General features: G+C 31.4%; 1 protein-coding gene across 1 annotated transcript in view; it reads right to left on the reverse strand.

Moving 5' to 3' along the window:
* The window catches only part of LOC108905714, a 40415-nt gene extending 22079 nt beyond the window's left edge, over positions 1-18336 (reverse strand). Inside the window, exon 1 of the mRNA XM_018708697.1 lies at positions 18204-18336. Within this exon, the coding sequence (XP_018564213.1) occupies positions 18204-18276 (73 nt within the window). The 5' untranslated portion in view covers positions 18277-18336. The remainder of the gene's footprint in view (positions 1-18203) is intronic.

Here is an 18336-nt window from a genome sequence, read left to right on the forward strand (position 1 = left end):
GCCGTCTTAAATCACAGTTCCTTTCGTCAGTGCTATCTATGCATAGCAAATGTATTGGAGGTTGAGATTAATCTATGCTTAGTAAACGTGTAATGACGAACACGCTCCTATTGTCTACGACATTGCTTTTTAATGGGACTCCATTTTATTGTGGTAATTCACAATGCAAATCAGTTTATAACGGCTTTCATCGTGGTAGTATAAACAGGTCGTTATGTACTTCATAAGAAACAAAAGCGTAAACAGGAAAAGATTCGCAGTGAAACTTCAAACCATAGAGTGGTGAATTAAGAGAAAATTTTTTAATAATACGGCATCGGCATATAGAAACACAATATACTTCCTGATCCCCAGTGATAGTAGTGATGCCACTAACGAAATTCTAAGAAAATCAAAGTTTATTGTCTAATAATTGTCACATTTTCAGAGCTGTCAGAGAGTAAACATCTTCACATCATTCGTTTTATTGTGCAAAAGGGTAATGCTTCTGCAAACTTCAAAGGAAGTGGCTGCTTTTCGAAGACGCCAGGTGAGGCTGAGCCTCATCAAGAAAAAGAAGCCTCCTCAAAATATTTTAAGGAATTAATACTCAATCAGTAATTATTTATTTTGTAATACATAATAGTACAGTTTACTACCTTTAAATGTTCGAGAAGCAGACACTGATAAATTTTTAATCTGCTAGAAACTATTTTGATAATTTATCTCAATTGAATAAAACGATCGACTTATTACCTGATACTATTATTTGTGTTATAGCGAAAAAATATGTATATGAAACTGAGCTGGCTCTCTAGCACATTGTACTATATCTACACAACGCTAAAAAAATAAGGATAGCAGTAGGATTGGCAACTGGACATTGCAGACTTTACATTAAGCAATATTAGGCTGGTGGAAGACAGCCTTTGACAGACAATCAAGTTTGTCAGAAGGAAGAGGAGATCGCTACCATGCGAGAGCAAAATAATAGCAAATATGTGCTATCTACTATTTGGAAGAAAAATGTAGGACGCTGGAAGCAATGCGAAAAAGACACTGTCGCAGCAGCTCTGGAGTCTGATTAAACACTAAGATTGACTGGGAAAGTCTAAGATCGTGGTCACAGTGGAAAAAGGTGTTGTATCCACTTCATTTACTTACTGTCTTACAATCTCGTAATAATGACTAATGTCTGACAATTTGCTTTGATGAAAATTATAAAACCATGTGGTACACCATGACATTTTGCTCATTTTTTTATCAACTCTTGCTGCATTGTAGCAGTTAATCTTTTTTAATCGGAAATTCTATTGTATTACGTTTCATTAAAAAATCTGTAACCTGTATTAACCTGCCATTTGTTCTCTGGCATATGTAAAAGTTGATTTGCATTTTAGATCAATATCAATAAATTACACCCAGCTTGATGTATTTGGTAGGTTTCATTTCACGACTTTCTTTATTCAGCATGATGTCTCTCATAGTAGGGCTATTAAATAAGTTATTTATTGTATAATGTTTTAAGTAGCATTTTATTTTTAGCGTTTAATATTCTTAAGTGGATAAAACACCAATGCAATATAACGTTTTATCCATAATCACATCAGAATGATATTTGTGGAGTCAGAATTATTGGAATTTAATAAAAAAATATTCGCACGACTTGATATTTCTTATTAATACTCAATGAAAGATGGTAGGTCTTGTTATAACTACTGGTTGCTATGGTACGTTATTTATTATCAAATATTTAATAATCAGTTCTATCTGAATTTGGTAAAAGTGCAAGAAAGTAATTGTGTTCCTGTGGCTGTTTTTGAAGAAGCTCAAGAAGCAATTTTCCATTTATTGCCAGCGAAATCCAAGAAACATTATGAAAACGTGTTCGCCGAATTTAACGAATGGAGGGAAAAAACCGGTAATAAAAAAGTAATGACAATAAATGAAGAAGTCATGCTATCGTATTTATTAAATTTGAAGAAAAAATATGCAATTTCATCTATACAGTCGAAGTATTCGATGTTGAAAGCTACTATAAAGGTCTACAAAAATATAGATATTGGAAAATATAATTGCTTATTTGAAGAGAGAATCGACAAGATACAAGGCAAAAAAAAGCTGCAATATTGGAAGGGGCACGTATTGAAGAATTTTTTACTAGGGCTTCCGATAAAGAATATTTAATGATTAAGGTAATATCTCTTTACCTTTAACATGTTGTTAGGGGTGTGGTGAACTTTGAATTATTTTGCACTAATAATGGGGTTTTCTGGTGCACGTCGATGCTGCGAATTGACACATTTTAAAAATTAGTGACGTATAGGACGTTGAGAGTTACTTACTTATTTCAGTACCTGACACCAAGACGGGCATTTCAAGAAAATTTGCAATTATAGAAGAAGGATTTTGCGTGAATACTATTGAAATATGCAGAAAATTTATTTCTCTGCGCCCAATTCGCCTAACACAAGACAGATTCTTTTTAAGATACATATTTTACATGCGGGAGCAATGTTTCTTTTTAAATCATCACTCAAACAATTTGTAGAATGAATAGAAATATGTAGTATTGAACAATCTTCTCTTCAATGACATAAAATCAAAGTGTTGTAAAATATTTTAGGAAATTAGTAGAACAAGGTGGGTACCCAATACTAAATATTTCGTAATTTTTACGTTCTAACCACAGAGGAAATACTTAGAACAATGTAGGCTAGGTAATGACGAAAGATCTTAATTGTTATCACAAAACTGCAACCACAGTTTTGGTATTACTTTTTTTATCAAACTTGGCGTTCTACGTTAGAATATAAAAGGTATTGTTTGCATTTTCAAGCTTTCGATATTATAATTAGGAAGGACAGGTTTCTGGTAATTTAAAACCAGAACCTATGATCTATTTCTATAAAAATGGGTTTATCGATCTTTTAATTGTTGAAACAATTAAGGACATCAACTAAAGTTTAACTCCTTGACTTGAAAAACAAAATATGACTGAAACCACGCATAACAAAATAACAACTTGAATAAAAAAAATATGTGGCGCTATACCTGTTCCTAATTCTAATCTTTGAACAAATTGATCCGTGTAGTAATGACAAATAAAATGTGTAGTACCATTCAACGTTAAATATAAAACTACTGACCGAAATGAAATATTGTGGCAGAGTGAATTGTAATAAATTAAACGAAACCGGAAACAAGTATTATATAATTTATTCGCATCCATTTAATTCCTTGAACTGGTCTGGGCGTGTGTATTACATAGGTAGAGTTAAATGTCACCTCGGTAGGCCACAGGTTAGACATGTGTTCGTCTACACATTTCTAAAATATATGGAAATGCAAGTAACGTAAAAAATGCATGATTTGCACCGTGCCTACTTCATCAGAATATTTATTTTTAGACACTTCCTATCCGTATGGTTATAAAAAACTGGTCGGTGGTATGCGGTTCTATCTGAAGAGCAGAAACATTTTTCAAACAAGCCTTTTATCATTGAAGATAACAGCTGTCTATTAATAACTTAGTAATTAATATTATTTCTCTAACAATACTGTCGTATCCCTGACATTTTGAGGTAAGTGTACTCATTGTATTACCTAAACACAGAAACAAAACGACGTTGTATGTATCATAGTTGATAGTTAATAAAAGAAATTTTAAAAATCTTGTTGAATATAGAAATTGTTGTTAAGTTAGGCAGTAGGAAAGCATTAATATAGTTTTATCACTTGCAACGAATATTTTTTTGTGAAATTTGATACAAATCCAATTGAGAAATTCAGTGGCGTAGTCAAATTTTAAATAAAAATATCGCTAGCCAGTTTTAAACACAAAATTGAAACCTAAGACTTGGTAAGTATGTAAATAGTTATTTACACCGAAAAGGACGTAAGTATTATTTGCCCGTCGAGGACGATTTTGCGCCCGAGCGGAGCGAGGGCTGGCAATAGAGTCCGAGACTGGTAAATTATACTTAACTGCTGCGTGGTGCATAACATTTTATCTGCCACCACAGTTCTTTATGGTTCATGAAATAAAGATTAGGATTTATTTTTTGACATTTCTTAATCAATTCATTTTGACATTATTCGAAATCTTGTCGCCTTGGTTGTTTGGATTTTATCGTTTCTAAGGTGTTTATATACAAAGTTACATAAAAGTTGCAATTTTGCTCGTTTTGAATTATTATTTCTAAATGAGTGATTTTCAAATAGAAAGTGCAGCAAATGCTGCCTGCGAATTTTTATTGCCCGAGAAGTCGAAAGTACGCTAAGGACAAGCATATAGAAATTTCAAAGAATGGTGCCAGAACAAAAATACTGATAATGTGTTGACGGTCTTAGGCATTGCAGGAGCATGCCGTTCTGATGAGTTATGCAAACTTACTTTGGACGTCAATTTAAAAAATTTCAATTATTATTGTAGTTACAATTCCAGATTCTAAAAATGGTATATTACGTAGGTTTTATATCAAGCAGGTAGCTGTTACAACCAACCAGTCGGCAAGAATACCCTTTCTATGATTCCTAATAAGATTGCACAGTTTTTGAAACTAGAACATCCTGAAACATATACAGGCCATTTATTCCGAAGAACATCGGCAACGGCTAATACAGCAGTTGATGTATTAGCAGTCAAGAGACATGGAGGGAGGAAATCAGCCACAATTGCAGAAAGTTATGTTGCTGACAGTTTAAGCAGTTCAAAAATGAAATAGCCAACAGGATTCTTTACGACACTTCAGGTTCTAGTAGTACGTCGCGTCATGTTGTTTTAGTGGATCAGTCAGATAATATTGAGCCTCCGGTGACTGAAATGGAGCGATCAAATCATTTTGAAAAAAATGTGACAATTAGTAAACGCGAGGGAAATAATTATCCAGATTTTATGAATGTTACTAAATGTAATAACTGTACAATTACTATAAATATTCATTCATAATAATTAATAAAATGTAATAATGTTCATTAAGATTACACACATTACACATTACGTTAAGATTGCACACATTTTGAAACTAGAACATCCTGAAACATATACAGGCGATTCATTCCGAAGAACATCGGCAACGTTACTGGCTAATACAGGAGTTGATGTATTAGCAATCAAGAGACATGGTGGGTGAAAATCAGCAATCAATTGCAGAAAGTTATGTTGCCGACAGTTTAAGTAACAAAAATGAAATAGTCAACTGGATTCTTTACAATGATACTTCAACCCCAGGTTCTAGTAGTACGTTGCATCATGTTGTTTTAATGGATCAGTTAGATAATATTGAGCCTCTGGTGACTGAAATGGAGCGGTCAAATCATTTTGAGAAAAATGTGACAATTAGTAAACGCGAGGAAAATAATTATCAGATTTTATAAATGTTACTAAATGTAATAACTGTACAATTACAATAAATATTCATTCATAATAATCAATAAAATGTAATATTCATGAAATATTTCTATTTATTTGTTTATATAATATTAATTTGTAACTCGAAATCCATTTTTTCCCTAGGGAAGTAAGTAGTACCTAGCAACTTCTACTTCTACGGTAAAATCTACTTATCTCCTTAAAAAAATTTATTAATAGTCTATTTACTATACTTAGTAGGAGCAGATAAAATAAATTATCATATACATCTTAAAAATGAATTAAATTGGTGAAGAAATACTTTTGTTACAATTTAAATAGGCCACACATTCAACTCAAGTATTTCAAGAAATAAAAATTAGTTCCCATGACAACGGCTACAAAAAATTAGCTGTGGTTATTATATCAAGAAATGGCAATTAAACTTGAGTGTTTATTAGGTACACTTCAAACTTTTTGCTTATTCATCCTATATACAAGCCTCATTGACATTTGGATATTTAACGATAACTACGGAGAAAGCAAAAAGCCCAAGAAGGATGTGCAGAAGAGCAAATTATTCATAATTAAATTATCTTACGACGTTTCTTATATAGCGATTAATGATGCCACTTACGTAACAACAGTCGTAAGCTTGCAAATAGCAGGAAAGTGACAAATTTGAATTATAAATTAGTTTTATATAAACACCGTCATCACAAAAACTCGCGAGAGGTTGCCGACATCCAATAAAAAGACCTCGTCGAACTTTCTAATTTTTAAAATCATAAACAGCTGTAAAGTCGGAACGATCTTTAACCCGTACCAAAAAAAAAAAAATGAAACAAACCTACCGGTCGTTACATAACCGGTACTAATATAAACAATCGTAATTTTTTGCCCTGCGAATGCAGGATCTGATAGTTATCAAAATGAAAGACACGGATTATATCCGTTTGGAACTGGACCGATCAGTAGACTGCCAGACATATTCTGCATTTGCCCGACGCGGAAGTCGTTTTTTTAAGTATCTGGTTGTAATTCCTGTGTTAAACCGTAGCGAATATGTTTTTAATTGTCTAATTGGTTGAAAAATACTTCTTGCTCAACAGCACTTATTTATTTAATATTTAAGAGTTACGAAACCATCCGTTTCTTTTGATTAATGGTAGTACATCCTCCGTCACATTTCAATATAAACAAAATAAAAGCAATACGGCGAGCGTGAAGACCTTATTTGTTATAAAAAAAGGTCAGTAAAACGTTCACAGTTGCGAATAAGGAAATGTATCTATTTTATATTGAATATAAAAGAAACTTTCCAACGGAGATGCTGATGCTGGAGCAAGCTCATCTACAGTCCTAGAAGAACCTTCTGCGTGTATGCTATGTTATTAAGACACTCCTTGATGAGATATAAGGCCCAAAAATGGTGGCAAGAAGGAACTACTGGATAGAAGCAGGCCAAAGAGTTTTTAAAAAGGACATTGTGGCGTTCACAGCGGACTACTTAATCAAAGTCGCAGATCAATAAGGATGACAGTTCTTATAGACTCAGGAAACATCTGAGTATTATTGGTTTTGGTAGAGGTAGATCCTACTAGAGGTCATGGGTGTGAATGTCTCTTTCGAAGAGAAAGTCCTCAAACTGGAAGCTATGCGGAGGAGCTACTGTCAAATATGTAATACCCAATTAGAAAACTTAAGATTAAAGGAGATAATTGAAGTTTCTAAAGGCCTATGGTTGGTCGTATTGAAAAGAATGGTGAATCGACTCCATATATTTCTACAACAAAGAAGTTCGAAAACAAATGCAGACAAAAACAAAATAACAATAAATGAGAGACTATGATAAAATGAGTTTTCCATACTGATACTGCGAGTCAATTCTAACTGACAAACACATTAAAGGGAAATACGAAAACAGTTGTCCAAAACAAACACCTTACTTTGTATAGTAGAAAGCTGCTGTATAAGTGTATAAGGATTATTGCTAATGTGCAATCATGCGCTTTGTGTCAAGAAGAAAAAAATTGTGTAACTATTGTGCTGTCAGTTGTTTCTATTTTTTATTGGATATTAGATACGTTTCATTTAAACAGTGGCGTTTTTGCAAAATGTAGGAAAACAAATGAAAAAATATGCTTGATATATTGAAATCCAAAATTTCAGAGAAAATGTCTCCTGTTTTTGTTTCCAATAGCCAAACCACTTTGAACAAAACCTAACATCAAATTCAGTCACAATACATGAATTCATACATTTCTTTATTTTAATTACTGAATTTTAAAAAAGAAATCTTTAAACTGCTAAAACATATTAAAGGATGTACCTTGGCTGAATGTTATGCGGATCTTTTTCCAAAATTATGTTGTAGAAGCTGTTAAATTATATTTAAAATTCATTTGAGTTACCTCTAAAGAAGCGTATAATTTCAGTGTTTCCTGCAATCAATATAAGTCAGCAATTCTCCATATTTGCCAAACGCGGAAATATATTTTTATATAAGTACTGTTACCGTTCCGTATTGATCTAAGATTAACTGACTAATTAATAGAAAAATTCCAATTCTTACTTAACCCGATGGTACGATATATATTTATTCAAGAGATTAATAGTGATGAAATCACTTATTTTATTTAATTAATACGATACTTCGCATGTTTATATCTTAATCCACTTACAAGAAAAGTTAGTGAACTAGATAAAGATTTCTGCTGATATGTTTACTATGAAATACTACGTTTATGTGTCAGTCAACAGGAAAAATACTTTACGTAACTATATAACTTGGCACATACCAATATTTATACTGACATACAAACTGAACATTGTAATAAAAAATTTTGTAATAATAAGGGGAGTAACATAGAGAATTTCTGCACATCCAGAACAACCTAGACTTCTGGTGTCGAAGAACATTGTTAGACTTGATGTGATAAGATTTTTTTTAATAATTTTTTTGAATTAGCTTAAGAAACTTCATCAGAAAAATTATTTAAAAACTTGTACCTACATGTGTTCTCTTGTAAAAATTCTTGTTTTTTTTACAATTATAGAAGAAGGATTTTGCGTGAATGCTGTTGAAATATGCAGAAAATATATTTCTCTGCGCCCAATTCGCCTAACACAAGACAGATTCTTTTCAAGATACATCAATAAAAAATGTACTTCTCAACCTGTTGGAATCAACATATTGACGAAGGTACCCTCAATAATTGCTTCATTCCTGAATATCGCAAATCCAGAATAATATACTGGCCATTGTATGAGGCGCACTTCAACAACTTTATTGGCCAATAAAGGTGCTGATCTTACAACCATCAAACGGCATATATCTGACAAACTTGATATTGGAAGGAAAATCCAGGGAAAATATAATATATGTTCCTTATAAGAGGAGACATCCGCAACTTGTGCGAGTTCTTCACAAACTTCGGCAGATGTTATGCGTTCCGAAAATGATGGAAACAATGCTACAAGGGTTATTATTAACGGAAAGAAAGTTAAATGTGATAAAACAAAAAACGAAATGTCTATTACTATAAATGTAAATGTTAATGTTAATAAGTAAATGAATTAAATATTTATATACTTTGCGCATTAGTGTGAAAAACATACCGCACTAGACATAACCTTCTATTAACTACCCTGTATATATTTTTCCTGTACCGCTGCGTTATAGCCAAAATTGGCAAACGATCTTGCAATTATCCACTTCATATATCCTGTCTCTACAGTTGCACACATATAAGTTAAACAATAGTGCTACGGAAACCGTATGTAATTGGACTAAATATACAGATTTGTCGACTGAGGTCACAGCGAGACAATGTCATTGAGCGCCGCGAGCGTTGCATCGACTGAATGCAGTTGTCTAAGCAAAAGGAACAGAAAGAGATAAGCGAAAGCTAAGTAGGTCTTGATTAATAGAGGAAGTATTAGAAAAGCTGATGGTAATTAATAATTTCAACTTTAAATATAACGTTTGATGGCTATTATGTGAATGTGTAATGACTTAAAATTGGAAAAGACTTGAGGAAATAGAGCAAACAATTGCTAGAAATATTTACAGGTACTTCAATCTTAAAGGTTGAATTTAAAAAATAATAAAAAAGACACGACATATAAATATATCAACAGTAATATTATAGTCTATCTACTTATATCTAAAAATATTTTTTACAGGACCTGCCAGAAAATGAAACATAAATCCTGTGATAAAACAGTTATAAAGATTAGAAAGTTGAGAACAATACAAACAAAACTAAAAAAAATAACAAATAATAAAATATGAACCCAACAATGTTTATTATTAAGTGTTATATTAGTACTTCGACTCGAAACCATGACCATAACTTACCATAAAATTTACATAAAATTTTATATTAGGTACAAGATTATTCGATATGATTTTGAATAACACTAAAAAACAACAGGTTTCGCAAGCATAAAAAATAAAATGCAACCTTTGTAACATTAATCAATCAGTCAAAAATTTATTTAAGGAAATAAAAAAAATGAGTACTGGTCAGTTTCATTGATTCGAAACTTAACCTTGACCAAAATATTATGTGCAACTAATTTTGGATGTATTTAAAGAATTTATTTGTTTTATTTTTCAAAACCCACAAGCAAATGGAAATAATCAATAGTTATCACCTCGAGCATATTCTAAAGAAGGTCCAACCCTGTTTTGGCTGTTTAAGGAATTCAAGACATAGTATTAAGTAAAGGAAGCTGTTAGGAAACCATCTCGTTACGGAAAATATCGCAACAGACTAAAAATACATAAACAGGATTAAACGGTTTTTACATAAGCCCGTTGCGACTAAATTGCAGAATTGTAATTGCTTAATTTAACACTTCTTAGTGGTAGATTAAGTTAATTTCAACGCGTTACCTAATTCGAATGAGAAAATTGTTGCGAGAAAGACCGTAAAGAAAAATAATGCGTTTGTTAAGCAGAGACAATTAAAATATTGAAGAATATTTAGCTTTGTGCGTTATGGTCTTGTCCAAAGTTACAACCTTTTTGACGGTTTTAGTTTTCTCCTTTATTTATTTGGATATTTTGCTACCTGTGACAAAACTGAAGGGATAAGATGTACCACAAGGATCAGATTTGAGCCCGTTATTATTCGTAATGTTTATTAATGAGATTTTCTGAGAAAACCTGTTTTTTTCGAGTAAAACCGTCGTAAAATATGATGAAACTGTTTTTCGGTTCACCAATTTCGTACATCAATAGAAGCGCTTGGAAGTCCGTTTTCGTGTTTTAAATGATTTTTTTGAAATTCTGTGGGCGCCATCTGAAAGAGCATCCCCAAAAACATGAAGTCTAGTAGGTTTGGCTTGACTTCTCGCCTGGGAGCTCGTGATTCAAAGATACACCCTCGCAAATTCTTGAGAGTAATAAATTAATGAACAAAATTTAAGTCAAAGTTCCTAGACCTGCTGCAAGAACTAACGTTATGAAAGCGTCTTCTTTATATCAGTTGTCTTGGTTTTGTATTCTGTTACTGGGCGAGTACAAGATTCAATGCTGCGGCTGATATTTAAAAGACAAGGCGCAGCCGAGTCTATTAAAGCAGCCAAGTTAAACAAAGATTTTTTCAGCAGATACATTGAGGACATAAATCATATTTCTTTAAATAATGCTTTCGTTCACGACATAATGCTAACTAAGCTGTCGAAACAGCAAAAGAAATAAATAAAAAAAATATATATGTAGAGGTGTTGTTTCTATTATTAGTCTGTTAGGTGGCAACAGCCTCGAGTATAGGTGCATGAGTACCCCCGGTAACCGCTGTTTACACCTACTTTTGTTACTCCGTGAAGGTTTACCAATCTTTGTTACGGTAGGTACGTAGTACAATTAACTTCCTTCTGAAGTGTCGACTGAACTGAGCTGAAGGACATCTGGTAGGCAACAAAAACGTTCTTTCCGTATCGGCAGCTAATTGTTTCTATTGCGGTACTAGAAGAAGCATAAAAAATGACGGATCTGCCTCGCCTGGTCTGTAGATTCCGTACAAGAATAAAACGGAATGCTAGACGAAAAAATATTAAGAGAGAGCTATGTTTTTGCGGTAACAATGAAATCGTTCCGGTTTTGGATCGAATTGTATGTACGGGGTGGTACTTTAAACTCTGACCACTACTGGCATTGAAATAGTAACTAAGGTGCGTCTTAATTTGTATTAAATTTTAGCTCATTTAATGATTTAGCAATTTTAACACTATTAGTATTTGATGAATAAAGGAAAAATAACAAAGCTCAAACAGATTGGCTTAGTCCAGGAAATATTAGTTTCCACAGTCATAGAAATGGGGAGAAGATTGTTTACAGGCTGGTTAATTGTATAATTTTTACGCAAATTCGGGTTTTCGCTTATAACTTTTTTCCATTCGTTTGCACGAGAAAACAGTAAAGTACTTTTTTTCGTCTTCAAAAGACCTACAAAATTAGCCATCGAGCGTCAAAAAATATTGATTAGGTCAAAAGTTATAAACAGAAGAAGTTTATTTATGACTTTTGAATTAAACGTTTATAAATTGCGTTATTATTAACCAGAACGTTTTGGCATCGCATCCTCTCATTCCCTATCACTGTCTAGTAACTCACACGAAATCTGGAATCAGTAAGTTGAATAGTTTACAAGTTATGGCCTTATAAACAAATTAACTAATTTTTGTCACAATCGCACTGATTTTTTTTATGGTAGATTTCATAATAATACATTGAAATCTATCATTTTTTTTATATTTCAAATTTGCAACCTGGATTTTTTAATTTTTAGCCTTAGTTGCAAAATGAAATATACGACGCACGAGCGTGATATAGTAATATATTATTACATATTCGGAAAGCTTATAAAAAGAGCTTTAAGTTAAACAAAAAATCGTCAAGATTCGTTGAAGAACAACGAAATTACGGACTATCAAATATATTATTTTCAAGCGAATTTCGCTTATTTACGGCAGGACTATGAATATTATTATCATTTTCTTCGGACTCGCTGTCGTTCGCTTCCCTCACCATTCCGCCGCGCCACGGCTCGCCGAAAATCAAGCGACCCACTGACTTTTGACAATATTTCTTATGCACTTAACATACTTCCACAAATCAAATATTTTTACCTGGGAAAGTACTCGGGTTGCCGGTTATGACAGTACTTTTTTTGCCGCTACTAACCTAATTTGTTTAACAATAGGCCGTCAACTTTGACAGTCTGTAACTCCGTTGTTTTTCAACGAATCTTGACCATTTTTTTTAACTTAAAGCTCTTTTCATAAGCTTTCCGAATATGTAATAATATATAACTATATCACGCTCGTAATAAAAATAATTCCAGGTTGCAAATTTGGAACAAAAAAAATAATAGATTTCAATGTATTATTATGAAATCTACCATGAAAAAAATCAGTGCGATTGTGGAAGAGCCTCGGAATCGTCCAGACTAATCATTAGTTAATTTGTTTATAAGGCCATAACTTGTAAACTATTCAACTTACCAATTCCAGATTTCGTAAGTTATTAGACAGTGATAAGGAATGAGAGGATGCGATGCCAAAACGTTCTGGTAATAATAACGCAGTTTATAAATGTTTAATTCAAACGTCATAAATAAACTTCTTCTGTTAATAACTTTTGATATAATCAATATTTTTTGACGCTCGAGGGTTAGTTTTGTAGGTCTTTTGAAGACGAAAAAAAAGTACCTTACTGTTTTCTCGCGGAAATGAACGGAAAAAGCTATAAGCGAAAAATGTGAATTTACTTAAAAATTATAAAATTAACTACCCTGTAATCAATCTTCCCCCATTTTTATGACTAATATATTATTGTACATAATATTTAACATCTATAGTGACAAATTCAGCTTGCCGAAACAAAAAGTTGCGAAATGGTAATTTTCCAGCTTATTTTCCTGGCCTAGGCTGTTTAATCAAAGCTCCAAGTATTTTAAAATATAATTTGAATTTAGATGAGCGTTTTTTATTAAAATATGATTATTTTGTCCGACTTAAAATGATGCAAAATTGTATAAAAAGCGTCAGTTATTTTATAGGTGCTGTAAATCAAGCTTTCTAACAAAAAACTGAAATATAAGAAACTTACTTCAAATAAATATAACTTTGTGAATGTCTCTACTGTGGTGTTCTAAACATTTATTTTATGATTTATATTTTTTGTTAGAATATAATAAGTTAATGGTCCTCATGCTTCCTAGAATAATCACGAGTAGTTGCGAGTCACGAGCTATTTTGCATAAAATTCTTAATTGAAATTTTTTTATTATTATAAAGAAAGAAATACCGAATAACATATCCTGTGATATCCATAAAATTGATATATTTAAAATTTCTTATATTTTATTCAATTTTGTTCTTTAAACTCATCAAGAGGTATTATTTTGAAAGAAAAGTCAAGACTAAGTGTCAAATATCACCAGACAAGTTTTTATGTTAAACAGAAGTACCTAGTAGTAAAGGAATAATGTGAAACAAAGAGCTTCTACCTAATGCTCTAAAAAGATAATAGTATTTGGTTACAGTCGAACTAAACAGAACCCAAACTGCGTAGTAAATATGCGCTACTCCCACTCTTTCACTGCTGCACGATGGTAGCCATGACCACTGCTGTACACACTTTGCAGATGTAGGAGCGAGCTACGAGGTATTTAAATATTAGTTTAGCAAAAATCAGCCATCTAGATATTTGTCTCAACAACTAATTATAATCCCGAAAAATGCATTGCCTTAACGTCAAAGGAACTCCTGTTGTGTAGTAAAGTAGCTCAAAGTAGTCACTAGGACTAAAATGGTCATCCTCTTTGACTAATTACAAAAATATTTAAAACTTTCACGAAACATTTATTAAGTTGCAATTCTTTTAGTCTGGGGCAACCCGTACAATTTTTTAAGATTTGCGACATCACGTCGTCCATTAACCTTCAAATTTTCACTCACTGCAACGCGTTTTGCAATTCGGATCTAGTTACTCGTTGATTTAGGCGATAACCTCAATTACAATAGTTTTAGAAGTCTTCATTCGACAGTCGTGAAAACGAATAACCTTCGCCAATACTCAAGGACCTCGGTTTCATAGTACGCAACATCAAATATCACCTTTTCGTTTAAAATGTCACAATACATCAAACGGAGTAGGAATTTTTCTTAAATATTCGAAAAGGTTATGATGGTAATACGAATTTACCAATAAAATAAAGAGCATATTTAATAAAAGATGTTGGTCACAAATTATAAGGTCAATGGTCTGAAGAAGATAAATATCTAAAGCAGACCATCCACGTAAAAATAATAGTTATCTGCCATTTTTTTTACAATCGAGATGTTTGTCAATTTAATGTTAAACAAGTCCATATCGGGTTTTCTAAGTCCCTCGTTAAATTTTTGCAAAAATTAAAAATATAAGTATGAAGCAAATATACTATAAAAACAAAACAAAACATTAAATCTTGCAAAATTTGAATGGAGTTCTTAAAAACAAGGGAGTGATTAATAAAAATCTGTGTTTTTAATTATAATCTCGACACCTTGTATCTTGCAAAACACGCACCTAATTATTTTTGTCCTAAAAATGTGTAGCCAATAACTTATATTATTTATAACATGCTGTTGCTCAAGAAATTATTTTAGGGGTAGTTAAATCTGTCCCTGTTTAAATAAAATTGAACTTATTTATTTATACTCCTATTCCTCATTTGCGTTCTTTTAGGGAGGTACTTAGTAACAAAATATTTAGTTATCATCTAAAACAGCTGAAACTAATTTCCTTAAACCGAAAGTTGGACAAATTAATAACTATCGTAATTGTACCAAGAAGTAAATCAAGAACCTGATATTTCTGCTGTATGATTTTAAATTTGTTTTTCTAATTTTATACTCTGAATCCTTCTTACATGCATCAGTGTTTAGTGCTGTCCTTTTACAATAGCACATTTTTGGGATTAAATATCATCTGTTGATTGTATATTATATCCTTGTAAAAAAATTTCATGGTGTCAGTCGCCGAAACAGAATCATATGGTATTATTAATATTACATAATTAATCTACATTAGCAACGAAATCGATCTGACCTTCCAAATAAATTATTAAATTTTAAATTAGTTTTTTTTTATTTCATGAAGGATTTTCCTATGTTTCTTTAATTCACGAATTAAATTACTGCTTTATGCAAGTTTTTCTGCCAACCCACTTTTAATGTTTGAGTAACTCAAATTAACTTTAATTACCAAGTTATTATTTGTTTTTTATAAAATATTAATAACGTTAACGAAATAGTTGTTAAAAAAAGTTTCGTGTTTACATAATAAACAAATGTGATAATTTGAACAATAACCAGTTGAATGTCAAGTATTCTGAAAAAAAGTAAGTCTGGATTGAAGTTATCAAGTAGGTTATATTAAACATTTACTATACGAAATTGCAACAGCTTTGTTTTCGGATTAAGCCATAAATGTATATATTTGTTCAGTAAACTTTTCAAATCAAAATTTTGGTGAAATAATGTACACAATTTTATTTCAAAAATATAGCCATCTGGACTACAAAGTCATTAATTGTTAATATTATTTATCTCTCTCTAATTGTTCTCTTTATAGACCGATAATGTCTCGCTCTATTTTTTTATGTAAAGAAGGAGAAAATCGGAAAGCAGTAGATTGTTCTCAGTTCTAAATAACCTTATAAACATGATTACAAGTTAAAAAATAGTGTCCTAAAAAAAATCAGTGGTTCACCAAGTTGCTTGATGTTTTTAACCTGAAACTTTTTATAAATTCGCTACTTGACTAAACCAATAATACAAGAAATTTAAAAAATTTCACAATAGATATATCATTTCATAATATTTAAAAGCTTTAAAGAAAAAAGCTGTTCAATCCTCTATTATATGTTTTAAATTTTTAACACAGTTCTGAATTAGAAACAATTAAGGTAAACAATTTTAAAATTATTTATTTTACTAAAATTGCCACTGAAATTTGTATAACTAAATATTTAGGAAGATGTGATGACGTTATTCCAAAATGCAATGACAAAAGATCAATATAAATTTTCAAATACTTGGTATACCTATAACTACTTGGCTTGACTTGATTTACAAGTTAAATCGTATCAAGTACCTTAAGAGTCAAGTTAAACCATGAATCCCTAAACGGTTAGTATAAACGTGAAAAACAAATTATAGAAGTTAAAATACGTTTTTTTTTACAATTTTTTTGTTTTATCATTTTTGGTGAAGGCGCCAGTTTTATAATACTTTTCAAATGAACCACCAGTATTGAAGTTCCAGAAAATGTATTTATTTACTAATACCAATAAACCAAATTATAATCAGAAAGCTAGTGTCTTGACACAGTTTTTGCCTTGCTACAGTATTCGTTAGGTCTAAAGAAAACGAATTTTGAGTACTGTATCAGGATTGCGTAGGTTGCGAACAGGTAATTTGGTACATTTCTGAACCTTATCTTGTACTTAACTTATTTTCTATTGCATAAAAGCAAAGCTATCAGCGATCTTTTTGATGAATTGGACACACTTGTGTATGGATTGCGAAACCTCGATATTGTTTGAATTGAATAAGCGGCTGAATGTTATTATAGAAAGTATATATAGTTCATAATGTTAACAATAACAGTTGTTGTGTGGGATCAAACAGACCTTATTATTATATCTGTAACATTTTGAAATGTAAATACGTCTAAATATATTCAATATCGAATTTGATCGAAGTCCAATTAGAAATGTAGCGATTTATTTTTTTACAAAAGAATTTTTAACAATTTACAGGTGTTAAAGACAATCAAATGATTTGCAGAATTGCCAATTCCTATTTACTTTATAAAATTAAAGTCAAATAAACTCTATGTAATTATTTATTTTTGGTTTCCACACCAAGAATTTCTTACTTTGAAATAAAAAAATATGTTAAATTTGACTATTTCAATTCAAATATACCAAAAAGAAAAATTGAAACGGTTGGGAAACGACGCCTAATATGTTACAAATGTTTTTAGTGAAATCAATAAAAAGTACCTACCTTCTAAATGAGAAAAGATGTATAAAAAAAGTACCTCCACTTATCCTATCGGGATAAAGGATTATTTGTAAATTTTTTTCAATTTTAGAATTTTTTTCCACGTCAATATCACAATAAATACAATTATGTACTTTAAATGCAAAAATATTCAAGATATTACTGAATATGAGCAAAATTTTCAAAGATATATGACAGACTACGTGCAAAATTTTTTGTTAATTAATTCCAAATTAAAAATAATAAAATTTCTTTCAATAAAACACTGAATATTTTTAGAAACATGGCATTTTTTTAAATTTTGCACCACTTTTCTAATATCTGATCCGAAAATCTAAACAAAAAAGTTTTATTCGGTTCTTTTTCTGTTTACTTTGGTATTATGTTGTCTATGAAAAGATTTCAGGATTAATTCATTGAACCTTTACACAAAATGGATCAGTCAAGGATTGTTTTAATGAAATATTTTTACATAACTCACACAGAAAAGAGCGAATAGACAAAAAAGTAGCTTCAATATTTATTTTACAAAAAGTGATGTATTGATGCAATTTTTGTATCTCTTTCTTTCGGTGTGACTTTTTGGTAGACAAAAATAACTTATTAAAACCAACCCTCGACTTAATTTAATCAGTTATGCCACAAATAACTTTCAGACGAAATAAATAATAAGCCATCATTATTTTATGTATAACTGTTCATTGTCATTTATAGGTTAACTTTCGATACGATCGGAGATTAAGTCTGTTAAATTAACATTCGCTCTTTATTAAAACAAGGATCGGAAAAGGATTGCACTTGCCTGGTTGCCCCGCATCTCCCCTGGAAAATCCCAAGGAACAAACCAAAAATATGGACACTAACGAGTACCTCATGATCTCTCGCACTTTTCTCAAGTTAAAATCAACAATGCACTTCACCGCTTTAGACTGTCT

The sequence above is a fragment of the Anoplophora glabripennis genome, unplaced genomic scaffold (genome assembly GCF_000390285.2).
Source record: "Anoplophora glabripennis isolate ALB-LARVAE unplaced genomic scaffold, Agla_2.0 scaffold31, whole genome shotgun sequence".
Taxonomy (NCBI): domain Eukaryota; kingdom Metazoa; phylum Arthropoda; class Insecta; order Coleoptera; family Cerambycidae; genus Anoplophora; species Anoplophora glabripennis.